Raw genomic sequence first — 13865 nt, forward strand, 5'->3', positions numbered from 1 at the left:
CCACATACTGCTCATTGCCCTTGGGGAGAGAGCAAAGTGCAGATGCTGGCCATTTAGGGAGACTGTCTTACTGGGGGTATCTGTGTAGATCAGGGAGCTGTACAGTCTCAAAGACGCCAGCCAGAAGGGAGTGAGATGCAGGTCACCGCCCAGGAGCGGTCGCAGCTGGAAGCCCTCGAGGGACCATGGAGGGGGAAATACAGGTGCAGTTACTCTGAAACCGTGACAGGGAGAAACAGCTCCTTGGGGAGGATTGGGAGGACGTGACATGAAATGGAGAGCAGCTAGAGAATGTCAGGCCTGATGAAGCCATTCACAGCAAACACTGGAGAGGAGAGAGTGTGGAAATAGTAACACCAGAACCATGCCACCCGTAAGATCTGGCTGACATATGGGAATTTCCTGAGGAACTCCAAGCTTCAGTGGGTTTGTGTCTGCTGTTTAGGTACATGGAACCAACAGCCTCATTGCAGGAATGAGTAGGTTTTTGCATGCTAGGGCTTCTTTGTCATTGGCCAGAGCCAACCTTCTCCCTAGCCAACAGTTCCCCCAAAGGGACTGGCAAGAGGTCATCCCTTATTGATGATTTCTACATGTTCCCCACTCCTGCTGGCGCAGGGACCAAGTCACTGGTTCTTGGCATCAAACATAAGGCAGATCCCTTTTAGGGCAGGATGACTTTGTATGAATACAATACAGTGCACTACAAAGGAAAGTCCCGATCAACTCCTTTTTAGTCAACGCCGCAGGGACTTGAGAAACAGGAGGTTTGATACTGAAATATACCTCCTCCACTCCTGGAAAAAGCAATGTCTGGGGATGGCTTGCTGTGAGTCAACCCCTAACTCTCCTAGGCTCAGACTGACCTTGAATGGCAGGTCTCCAGCCAAAAGATGTGCATCTCTTGTGAGCCTGTAGTGTGCAGAGCTCATGGAAGCTTCAGAAACATGCTGCGGCTCATAAACATTGGCCTTACAGCCCTTGTTGTCCAGAGGTCACTGCTGGCTTCCTCCGTCATGCCCTGGGAGAGCTTAGGGCTGACCTTTCAGGAGAGTATTGTAAAAAACCTGCCCCCAAAACTGACCTTCTCAGGGCAGTGAGAGATCCAAGCCTTCCTTGCTCCAGTTGCATCTGTCATTTGATAAAACCTTGGCGTTACAGGCACTCCTCCCTCACCCAGACCTCCAGTCCTTCTGAAGCAATCTGTAGCTGCCTTATTGCCCTGCAAAACATTTCCATAGTGCTGTTGTGAGAGGTGACGGTGCTGAATAGGGCATAGCAGAGTGTCTGTTAATATCATGAGCACAAGTTAATTTCACATGGTGTCCCTTGCTCAAGGACTTATTGCCACCGACAGGCACGCTAATGGAGTTGGCTGTACACAAGAGGGGCTTCCCTGCTGGGTGCAGGGGACTAATTCAGCAACCAGAAACCATGCCTCTCTCTGTAGATTAAATCTCCCCTTCTCGTTCCATTTTCTGCCACCAGGGGTTCTGAAATGATGAAGCCAGATATTTTTCCTTCTTTGCTGGACACCCTGATTCACTTGGAGGCTCAACAAAGCAGAGGCAGAGTCCCTACCTGGGAGAGTGCTTTAAGCTGCAAGCACTCAAAACCTCAGCCCTAATTTTATAAGGCCCAAAGCAGACAATGGAAAGAAGGCACAGATCCCATTAGGAACTTTGCTGCAGGCACTTGTTTTAACTGGTGAATCGTATAGTGAGCTCGCGGAACCAGGGACAGGCTGTGAGGGTTCGACGTGCCCCACACAGCTGTGTTATTCTTGAGAGAATAGTTTTGAGATGATCACACATCTAAAACTGTGGTCATCCCAGTGCATTCAGGGGCTCCTCAGGCCTCTGCCCCACAGAGCTCATCGGTTTTACTGGGAGCAGGGTTGCTGGGGTAATCTCCAAAGGTTCTAGGCACTGCATTGTGGGATGCGGTTAGGAGGCTTGGCTGAACCAGGCAGCCGCAACACTTGCTGTTTCTATTCCATGCTGGGGAAAAGTCATTGTAGGCTTTTCTGTTGCGGCTAGAGCCCTTATTCCCAGTTTTCAGAGTGGCAGCCGTGTTGGTCTGTAGCAGCAAAAAGAACGAGGAGTCCTTGTGGCACCTTAGAGACTAACAAATTTATTTGAGCATACGCTTTCGTGGGCTAAAACCCACTTCATCGGATGCATGGAGTGGAAAATACAGTAGGAAGATATATATATATATAAACTAAAATGCCCTTTGAATCTTCTTGTCCTTTCCTGGAGTAAAACATGCAAGAATCCAGCTAGAGAAAGAACCCTCAGCCTTTAGATCTTGCTGTAGCTCCGATATGGCTGTTAAGCATATGGCAGCAACTAAGTGAAATTAACTTCCAGAGGCTGCTGAGGAAAGGGATCACAGCTGTGGAGAAAATTAGCTCCTTCTCTTTCTAAGTTGCAGCCTCACAGGGAGGATAGCTTGGTTTTCTGAGATGGCCATGCATCCCTTGGTCATTCTGGTACTGAAATCTCTAATGCTGTCATTCTGGGTGCCTCACTTCAGGAAAGATGTGGACAATTTGGAGAGAGTCCAGAGGATGGCAACAAAAATGATAGAAGGATTAGAAAACTTGACTTCTGAGGAAAGGTTAAACAAACTGGGGATGGTTTGGTCTTGAGAAAAGAAGACTGGTGGGGCGGGGATAATCTGAGAATAGTCTTCGGGTATGTTAAGAGCTGTTGTAAAGAGCAGGGTGATGTGTTCTCCATGTCCACAGAAAGAAGGACAAGAAAGCTTAATCTGCAGTGAGGGAGATTGAGGGAAAACTTTCTAGCTAGAAGGATAGTTAAATTCTGGAATAAGCTTCCAAGGGAGTGTGGTGGACCCTCGCTCTCCCACTCAGAGGGAGGACACTCGTTCAGGTGCCTTCGGGCTTGACTGGCCAAGGTATGAAGCTGCAGAATAGTCTAGGGCCCTTGTCTCCACCCAAGGTGGAGCAAGGCCCCCCAGGTCCTCTAGTTCCCAGCCCCACAATAGGGCTGGGCACCAGACGGTCATGGCCAGGCTTTAGCCTGGGCCTGGGGAGGCTCAAGCTGCCAGCAATTAAACACTGGCTACAGAGGGCTGGCTTCGGCCGGGGCATGGCTCCGGCCGCCAGCAAGGCAATCACAGTCTATGGAGCTGGTGTGGGCCTGGGCTTGAGGAGGCTCAGGCTGCCAGCCAACAAACAGTCTCTAGGATGGCTTTAGCCTGACCGTGGCTCCGTGTATAAGGGAGCTGGTAAGGAAGGATCCTTCTTCAGAGGGGGAGCTTCCCTGCACAGTGTAGGGAGTCGGCCACCCGGGGAAGGGGGAGGTGGCAGGGGGATGCTGGCCCACCCTACTCCACTGCGTCCCAGCCCAGGGCCCTGGCAGAGGCACGTTTGGCTGCCCTTGCATCAGCGGGGATCCAGCCGCAACACACCGACTGAGCCAAACCTGGCTCTGCAGCTGGGTGCTCCGTGGCTGCCCCTGGGCCACTTCCTGCCTCCCCGGGGTTTTGTACCTTTCGCTTCCGGGGCTTGTTGGGCTCCTCGGGGTACACCGCAGCCGGTAGTCCGGGCCACTCCTCGTCAGGGTCTCTCACTTCTGTGACTATCGGACAGTCAGGGGTAGGTTCCCCTCCTGGGCATGGCAGTACGGCAGGAGCATCCTTCTCTGGGATTCTGCCCCAACTGGGCTGCAGGGCCTTCCTCTTATATTTCCGGCCCCGCCCCGCCACTTCCAGTGAGGGAGATGGGGCAGGCTAGGCTCCGCCCACCAAGGGGAGTGTAGTGGACCCTCTCTCTCCTGCTCAGAGGGAGGCCACTCGGCCTCACTGCGGGGAGGTTGTGGAATCCCCATCATTGGAGGCTTTTAAGAATAGGTTGGACAAACACCTGTCAGAGATGATCTATATGTACTTGGTCCTGCCTCAGCATAGAGAGGCTGGACTTGATTACATCTTGAGGTCCCTTCCAGCCCTGCCTGTTATGATTCTTGTGACATATGCCCGGCAGTTTCTTCCATCCTCTTGAGTTCTTAAAGCCTGTTAAAAGTATTGGTATAAAGGAATTGTCTCCTGGCCTGAAGTTGTATCTGTGACGTTAGGCATCCCGGTAGGTGCCTTCTAGCTGGACATACAGTGGTTGCCATTGAAAAGTCAGCATATGCCGATAGGTACCGTGCAGTGGCCAGAGCTATTTCCTCTGAGCATATAGGGAGAAAGCTCTGTTAATCTCGAGTACTGCTCCCACCAAGTACTGCCTTCTTAATGGTAAACGCTGGAATGCTGGGTGGCCTGGTGCCTGAGTTCTAACCGGAACACCTGGCAGCACAGCAGACATCCTACCACGGTAGTATCCGAGTGGGGCAACTACCATCCTTTTCTTCCTGGGAAACGGTTGTTTATATCACCCCACTAGGGTGCAGGGCACATGTCAAGGGAGTCAGATAACCTCCCTGTTCTGCGTTTAGGGCAATTGTAGACCTATTACAGGAGACAGTCCATGGGCTACAGTAGTTGTGGGAAAATAGAACAGAAGGGAAGGGTGCTTTTAAGTGGCATTGTTTGTAATGGTCAGGCATGAGCCTTGAAGCTTGACAGGGCCTGGCATGGAGTTGAGTGAGCAGAAAGAAGCATGTTTCAATTACTGTGGACAGGGTAGTGGATGCAGGAGCAGAACAGTATGGGAGTCAAAATCCCTGTCTGTAGCATAAAGCATATATCTTCCCCTCCTGTGAATCAGCTGGCCTGGCGGCATGGGTTCAAAGCAAGGGGAGCGGGTGTCTCCAGCATGCCAGGAGCACTTTTGGGAAAAGCACAAATAAAGGAGAATCAGTAGATGTATCTGAAAAGCAGCCCTGTCCCCAGAGAGGCAAAGTGCCAGCTGCTGATGGCGCTCAGCGCGTCCAGTCGATGAGAGGAGTTAATTTGCGCAAAAGCTCCCCAGGGTGCCACGATTAGGGGACTTACATCACTGACTCTGGGGCAGGCTGTTGGTAAATTCTTTCTGTCTGCTACTCCTTTATTATTCATGGGGCTTCATGCATTATCGATGGGCCAGAAAACTGCACTCTGTTACTTACAGATCTGCCCCTGAAGTGCTGTGAGGGCGGCGGCTCTCGCAGGCAACCTGATTTCAGGGCCATGTTTCCAGCCAAGTAGAATTTCCTGCTCTCTTCTAGTCTCCCCCTCCTCTCTGCTGAGTCTCAGGACATAACTCGCACTAACAAACCTGGTATTAGCAGAGACCAGAATGCCTAGTATGTGCTGTCCCACTACTCAGCCAGCACCATGTGACCTCCCCTCCCTGCACATGGCCGACATCCTGTCACACTGATGGGAGGTACCTATGTATCGAGGGGAGTGAGGACTCCAGATCTACAGCCATGCTGAAGTGAATTCAAGGCCTATTTTGGGCACCAGCGATGATAATAGTGGTGGGGGAGGATGCTTAAGTCATGCAGTGAGGGCTGCCATGTGCCCCCAAATCCACGAGACAGTCATGTTGTTCGCAGGTTTGTCTTCCCTAAGCCTTTTTCTGCTAGATTACTGATGGGTCCCTGTTTATTTTTTCTTGTGTGACACCTTTATTCTAAAGGGTGTAGATTCTTGTGAGGGGAGAGGGAGGGACAGACCTGAAATGCCGCCCATCATCCAAGTTGAGCTACCACAATGATCAGCCGTAAAATATCGAACATTGTGTACATAGAATGTGACATCGCCAGGTTTCAGGATCAAGATCTTTTGAGAAAACAGGGGGAACTTGCCATCTCTCTTTGCACTCAGAGTTTCAGCAGCCCTGCAGTACACCCCATCAGAATCCAGTGTGTGAGTGGGGGCTATGTAGCTTTTTTAAAAATTAAAACTTAAATTTTGCAGAACAAGATGGATGAAGCCAGAGAAGTACTGGCATAGTGCCTCTGGCTTGGCCAACCCCTGGTACGTGGTGGTACAAAGATGCAGAATCCCTGTGTGGGGGTGTTTTGGGATTACTGAATCTTTCGTAACCTCAGAATTGGAAAGGACCCTTCCATTTTCAGATGGCTGAGTCTGCACATCACAGCTCCTATGCCTTCTGGTTTCTCTTGGCTTCTGGTTGTGTCTGTGTTGGGAAATCCTGTCATGTCTCTGCCTGAGTCCTGAAGACCCTCTGTGACAGAATATATCCCTGTGTTCACACCCTACACACTATTGTAATAATGTTTGTACCAGGTTTACCTTGTGAGGTATCATTTAAAAACTCCTAATTTGCTGATCAGTAGTATAATGGCAAAATGCACATAGTGTTATATGTGAAGTTATAAACAGAAGCTGAGATCATGACGAGAAGTATGTTTTCCAGATTAAGTCTGGGGAACGGTCAGACCAGTTCCTTGGAGACAAAGGGCGAGTAGACACTACAGCCAGCTGTAAGCACAGCTAATGGACCATTACATGCTAAGTGGCTATTCTTTGGCAGGAAAGGAGGCAGGGGTACAAATCTACAGCTTAGCAAAGCAATAGCATGGAGTTCTCTTGCACACAGACTGCCTGTCACCTTGCTCCCAGCTGGAAATGCTTCTCAAAGTGGGGAACAGAACTGTAAAGGAAGGGGCAGACACTCCCTCTGTCTCTCCCTGTCCATTGTGTTCACAGCACCTGAAAAAACGAAGGAAGCAACAGTTGGACTCTGGAGGAGGGGTCCTGACCTAAAGAGTTTGGTCAATAAGACTCCTGAAAGCATGTGGGGAGGAAACTTTGCTTTGAATCGAATACAGGTTGTTAAGTTAGACACGGGTTGCATTTTATCTTTATTGTTCTTGTAACCATTTCTGACTTTTATGGCTCATTACTTCTACTCACTTAAAATCTATCTTGTTAATAAACTTGTTTTACTGTTTTATCTAATCCAGTGTATTCAAGTTGAAATGTCTGGATAACTGTTTAAGGTAATATGATGATGTAGTTCTCCCTTATATTTGTATATTTGTACTGTCCAGGAACATGCTGGGCAGTGCAGTACATGTATTTCAGGGGGAAGATCTAGGACTGGGAGTGCGTTGGGGTCACCCTGCAGTATAGCCGAGGCTGGAAAGAGCCAAGGTGTGGCTGGCTGGCTGCAGCACACACATGGACATTGCTGGGAGTGACTTACATGCTGGAGGCTCTTTGTGAGCAGTCCAGGGTGGAGGCTACAGTAGCCCAGCCTTGTGAAGAACACCCCAGGTTACAGGGCAGGGGTGACACAGCACCTCACTAGTCTGGATTGTACCCTGGGATGTTACGCCCTTTCCCATGTTTCTCCATGTTACATCCGCAAGTAGCTCCCTCTTTTTATCCCAGCGGCCATCCTTCCAGCCAGCCTTCCATCCCCATGTGATGTGACCTCACGTCTCCGAAGGGAATGGCAAGGGTTTTTCAGAAATGTAAACAAGATGGCTGATAGGCTGGAAAATCAATAATAATAAAATTATCTGTATATAAAATATGTGTAAGTGTATTTTAAATGAAGTATATTAAAGGCAGAGCTCCGTCCTGGCCGGGTCAATGGGTCCCAGCACAGCACTGTTTGATTCAATTAAAATGCCTGGTATGCTGTGTGTTAACCAGCAGCGTTGTTTCCTTACACTAAGCTGCAGTATTAAGGACAAGAGCTGCCAGCTTTAGTGAGCATATCCTGCTGGAGGTCTGCCCTGAACTGACTGAACGCCCCCCAGAAGGGTCCTGCCCCACAAGCCCTGGGGTCTTAGGACACAAGATATAAATATTTCTTGAGGAGAATGGGGTCACGCCTGCTCCTTTGAGACAGTCCTTTGTTGTGCTAGGTGGCAATGAGGTGGAGCACTGTGACAACCATGTAGTCCTGGGGTGTTCGATGTGTTACATGGATTTCATGTGTCTGGGCTCCTGTGAAACCCAGATATCTGAATTGGGGTGTGTGTGTGTGTTTGGAGAGTGCATACAAATGATCAACTTCCCCGTATGGCTAACATCGAATAGAGATTCTCCTTTAGCTCAACCCAGTATTATTACAGTCCAACGCATGTGCACACACTCTTCCACCAATGCAATTCCATTCTCAACATCAGCATCCTTTGTTATTCCAGCCCTTGCATTCTCTGCCTTTCAAGCTCTGCCAACATATCTGCTCGCCTTCTCCCCCTCCGGCCAAATATCCGTCTGGCCTTGAGAGTGCTTACAACATGTTTTTGGTGTGACCCAAGATAGCATTTGAACCTTGGTTTCCAGGGCCAAAAAGCTAGTGCAGTAACTCGCTGCACCCCCATGCTCCTTTCCTCCCCTTGCTGCTCCAAGGAGTCCATAATCTCTCCTGATCTACAGAGACTCATTTTAGCCTCACAGCACATAGCCTTTTTACAATTAGTAGCTTTTCTGTGGAGATCCCATATAACCAATGGTAACCTTGTTTATTTGTCCCCACCCCTTGTTTCTCACATTCTCTCTCTCTCTAGGACACTTGAAAGAAACCTTTTTAACTGCAGCTGTGACATCCGCTGGATTCAGCTCTGGCAGGAGAAAGGTGAAGCAAATCTGCAGAAACAGGAGCTGTACTGCATGAACATGGAGGCTGCTGTCATTCCCCTGCAGGAGATGAACATCACCCAGTGTGGTAAGGAAAGCCCTTTGTGTGCTCCGGTTCACCTTGCTCCCAAGGCTATAGAGAGAGGAGGCCAGGAGGGGCCCCTTGCTACCCTTGCCCGTCCTACAAGAAGTACCCAATGACAGGGAAATATTGTTAAAAAAACCCAGGTACTGTTTTTTGGTACAGAGTATGATTAACCCATCGAACTTACTGATACCAAGGCAATTAAGAGTGATCTTTTTGAAAGAGATTAGGATACAGTAACTCCTCACTTAACGTTGTAGTTATGTTCCTGAAAAATGCGACTTTAAGCAAAACGATGTTAAGCGAATCCAATGTCCCCATAAGAACTAATGTAAATGTGGGGGTTAGGGGTCAAGGTCAGGCTTGACAAAGCCCTGGCTGGGATGATTTAGTTGGGGATCGGTCCTGCTTTGAGCAGGGGGTTGGACTAGATGACCTCCTGAGTTCCCTTCCGACCCTGATATTCTATGGTTCTATGATAAGAAAGAGGCCATTGCACTGACCTGTTGCCTTCTATTCCCATCTCATTCATTCGGGGCCCTCTTTACACATGCTGCAGCCCTTGATGCCCCCCTTACGCATACTGTGTCCGGTCACTCTCCCGTGTATCACCCTCCCTTCTGTACTGCTGCTGGTACCATCTCTTGCACTCTGTGTGACCGCTTGGTGCCTGGGTGGCTCAGCAGGACAGAGGAGTAAGTCAAAGCCACTATAAATCAGTATTTCTTTGGCGCCTTGGAGGGAAGAGCCGGGGCGTCTTTCATTAGCAGAGATGTTTTTAATATGAGGACACATCCCTGGTCATCTTCTCTTGATTGTTATCAATTAGAGAGAAACTCTCTCTCTTCTCCTTAAGTGCCAGGAGCTCTGTGCCCTGTCCTAGCTCAGGCTGGATCTCTTGCCAGTGATTCCTTAGAAGCGGCTTTATTCCTCCCAGACCTCTGCACGGACACAGGTGCCAGGGGCTTGGGGGAAAGGGGAGAAGGGACATAGGTTTGGAAGGCAACTAGCACTTGGACAGAACTTCCTGACTTGTGTGCAATGTCAGAATTGCAAAGCACAGAGAAGATCCATCCATCCACCTGGTGATGTCCCCCATGTCACTCATTCCTTCCAATATGAGACAGCCAAGCTACTTGCCACCTCCTGTACTTCCCCCTCCCCTTCCTTCATTCGGAAGCACAGGGCAGTGCAGGCTTCTTTGCTGTAAGGTGAAGCCTGCTTGGGAGACGGAGCTCATGGGGATCAGAATCCAATCCTGTACCGTATGTCTTGGCTGGCCAGGGTGCCCTAAGTGTCCTGGTGTTTGACTCCCTTAGATCTGCCCGAGATCAGCGTCAGCCACATTAACCTGACTGTGCGGGAAGGCGAGAATGCGGTGATCACGTGCAATGGCTCAGGCTCGCCGCTGCCTGATGTAGACTGGACAGTTGCCGATCTGCACTCCATCACTACTCATCAGGTAGGAGGCCAAGGGGCTTGGGTGGCTGGGCATTTACTGCCCTTGCCAAGGTCCATCACCAGGGTGTTAACACACAACACAGCAGTTGGGGTGCTGGCCCGGGGAATTTTCCGGGTCTTTGTTTCCTGTGTATTCCATTTTAATAGGGCTGGATGAGTGTTGATCACCACAGGAGAGAAGTGAAATGCAGTGATTGTTTGAAATGGATTGTATAGTCCACACCAGAGTCAGATTAGGAACCCTGGGTTGGCAGAGTATTGGCGGGTAGAGTGCAGATATTGATTCCAGGCAGCAAAACAGCTCTTCCTGCGGGCTGATTGTTTCATATCTTTAGTGCTCCCTTGGTTGCATGTTAGCCCGTCTCCACTAGCAAAATTATCCGTTGCTGACAATGGTGTCTCAACAATAGGTGCAGCTGAACGTGGTTTAACTGCAAGTAGAGGCAGGGGCATACCCTGTTTAGCACTGTTTCAGAAGCTGTGGTTATAACCTCTTTGGACTAAGTGCGTGGGTGCACTGTGCTGCTCGTGGTGCCATGGACAGGGTGAGCTGTGAAACTGAAATCCTGCCTGGCCATGGTTGTTAGAGACCATGACATTTTATACAGGAGTTGGGATCCTCTGGTCCTGGGCCCGGGAGGTGGGCAGGCCGGCATCATTTGTTGGGTTTGTCCTTATTGGTTTTTTTTGGGGATTTGCAGACGAACCTCAACTGGACTAACGTTCATGCCATCAATTTGACCCTGGTGAATGTCACCAGTGAGGATAACGGTTTCCTCCTGACATGTATTGCTGAGAACGTGGTGGGAATGACCAATGCCAGTGTGCTGCTCACGGTCTACTGTAAGTAGAGGCAGGGAGACGCGGGCCATACATGGGCTGGTGGGAGGGTGAGCGTGGGAACTATTTGAATGTGTCTCCTGTCGGGAATTGTGTGTCACCAAGCTATGCTGCGCTCATCTTGATTTGCTGCTGTTGAGGGTGAGGACACGAAGTCAGAGTTGCTGCAGGAGACTGAGGCAGGGACCAGTCCTAGGACTACGTGTGAAAGGAGCTTTCATTATGGGCCAATTACTTTGTCCTCCAGCTTCTCTCCATTTTAGCTTGCCTGCAGAAACGGGCGTACTCCCAGTGTGGGTGTGTCAGTCCCACACTTGCACATGTGTGGTGAGCCCCTGCTGGGCTGAACGGCTGCGCCACGTGTCTGCATGCCTCACTGGCACGTTCAGGTGGCTACTTGCATTCACAAAGCACCACTGGGAAATCCAGTGGGGTGAGGAAATGCCCAGCTGGGGCTAAAACTTTCTGAGTCACTCATCCCCTAGCCTCACTGAAATCAATGGAAGTTTTGCCATTGACTATAATGGAGTCAGGATTTCATCCCAGATCTGTTTCTACCAGGTTAATCAGTGAACACTGTGTAAACATGTGCAAAGCAAGATTTAAAACCATTTACTTACAGGCTGTAGAGAGCTAAACTTTCATGTGCTTTCTAATATAACTTAATAAAAACCAGACCTTAACAGGAGTTTACGCAGCTTTGCTGCCTCAGGCAACTGGGACTTACCATGTGTTGCTGTGTCCATAACATTTGCCCTTAATCTGTGGTTTGAAAATCGCCCATCCCTAACCCCCGCTGGTACCTGTGTAAACTGGAGAATTATGCCCTGTTATCCCATGCAGCGCGGGCACCATTGGGCACCTGTAGCAATGAGGCAGAACTGAAGACAATAGAATATTGGAAGGAGAATAAAAAGTACGTCATTCTCTGGTCTCCCCCAAAATAAATAATTTTGGTGTGTTTGGATGGTTTGGGGGGGCTTTGGTTGCCTAAATTAATACAGTTCCAGATCTGATCAGCTGGGAGGAGAGAGATATGCCGTCCAAACCCTTTAAGTGCCACCATGTTGATGCTAATTTACATGCCCAGAATCCTGCAAGCCAGTACCAGTTTGTACCATACTTGCTCTAATGTAATCATTCTGAAAAGAGCTGATATTTTGGTGTATTGGTGACTAATTGCTTTGGTACCCTCCTAGTCATAGGGTGACCAGATGTCCCGATTTTATAGGGACAGTCCCGATTTTTGGGTCTTTTTCTTATATAGGCTCCTATTATCCCCACCTCCTGTCCCGATTTTTCACACTTGCTGTCTGGCCACCCTACCTAGTCATTCACCCAGAGATATAGGGAACTAAATTCCGACCTAGGCTTACAGGTGAAACATGCTGGGTGGGACTCTGCACGATCACTGGGTTAGCAGCCGTGGGTCACGATTGAGGTGTATCGCCTGAGTTGTGAGTGCGGAATCTTGGGCGTCTCCTCCGAGCTCTACCTCTCTCTCTTTGGCATTGCTGTTTCTCCACTTTCACAACATGAAACTCTTTAGAAAAAACAGAGGGGAAAGTTGATGGATCTTTCCTGTTAGTTAGGGGCTGCCTGTGGGCGTGACCCCAGCCCTCTGCATGGGGTGAGGGAAAGGAGAGTGCTTAGGAAAGAATAGAAGGCCTTTGTCTTATGAAGTTCTGATCCTTGCCCTACAGTAGTGGGCCATCTTTGGTCATGCTCTGTGGCCTCAGTGTTTGGGGCCTTACATGTGATGCTGTAATTAAGTTTTCATCAGCGATGGTGGAGCGGAGTTTGAATTCTTGAGGCGTAGGTATCCTCAGTTCAGAGGCCTCTCAGGAGAGGGTACCATGCATATGTATTAAATGGAGGTGAGCTCCCAGCTTTAATCCCTGTCCTGCTACACGTCCTTTAATTGTAACAATCCTGGAGGATATTCAACCAATCAAAGCCTCCAAGGACATGCAGCCATTCAGAAACCCTGAGGGATGTTTGCTTGAATGGCTGAGAATTCCTAAACTACTGAATGTGACCAGAGAGCCCCAAGGGGCACCTTGTAGACATGTGCGTAATTAATAACAATGCACTAGAAAAGCCTACATAACATGAGCAGGCTGCTCCATTGACATTGTGTGGGGAGGGGAGTACAACAATATGCACGCTAAGTGGACAGCTACAAACTTAATTCGGGCTGGTTAGCAGGGGTCCAAATCCAAGATCTGATCTCAGACCTTGTTTCCCAGACCTACAGAGCTAGCCGTGCTTGTAGTTTACAGAGGCTAGAGTGGCTCAGTGGTGCCCCTTCAGGTTGATGTTCCGCATGACCCCATTCGGTCCTCCACACCAGAGAAAAGGCTGCGGTGAAGCAGGGCCATTTAGGAATTAAACTGGTGGGGTGAGGAGGAGTGGGGATGCAAAGTAAGGATTTCCAGGGGACACCCTCAGTGCTGAGGGGAAAGACATTTTTCATTTCTATTATGTATCCATTATCCAGGGCAGGATGGAGCCTGATTACTTGTTTCTTTATTGGGGATTTTGACTGTCGAGACTGAATGTCCCTCTATCCTGCACTGCTCGTTACATGCCCACTAAAATGAATGTGAACAACCCTTAAACATGTGCTGGGAAAGGTCTTGCATCAGTGTGATGTGAGTGCTATGAAATGCTCTGAGAGCAACTCCCAGCTGAGACAAGCTTAGTTGATTTTGTGTCATCAAGCCCAGAGGGAAGGGAAGAAACTCTTAAATGACAGCAGGTCATCTCCTACTGCCAAAACCAGGCTTGGCTCCTTTGGGCAAGGCTCCATTCCAGCTCACCTGGTAAGGCTGCTGACGACATTGCAGCTGTAGTAGAGCGTAGCATGCACACACAGCAAATTCAGCCATGGGATGGGAGGTTCCTCTAGCTGTTCGAGTGCGCTTTGGTGGCTGGCTGCTGGGAGATGAGGTAATCA

At 49.4% G+C, this 13865-nt stretch overlaps 1 protein-coding gene across 9 annotated transcripts in view; it reads left to right on the forward strand.

Annotated features, from left to right (window-relative positions):
* NTRK3 (neurotrophic receptor tyrosine kinase 3) overlaps positions 1–13865 on the forward strand; it is a 333051-nt gene that overhangs the window by 101685 nt on the left and 217501 nt on the right. For all 9 annotated transcript variants that reach the window (XM_075133170.1, XM_048865819.2, XM_048865820.2 and 6 more), the window contains 3 exons: positions 8451–8608; positions 9925–10067; positions 10768–10909. In XM_075133170.1, the coding sequence (XP_074989271.1) occupies positions 8451–8608; positions 9925–10067; positions 10768–10909 (443 nt within the window). The remainder of the gene's footprint in view (positions 1–8450; positions 8609–9924; positions 10068–10767; positions 10910–13865) is intronic.

Source organism: Caretta caretta, chromosome 10 (assembly GCF_965140235.1).
Source record: "Caretta caretta isolate rCarCar2 chromosome 10, rCarCar1.hap1, whole genome shotgun sequence".
In the NCBI taxonomy this organism is placed as follows: domain Eukaryota; kingdom Metazoa; phylum Chordata; order Testudines; family Cheloniidae; genus Caretta; species Caretta caretta.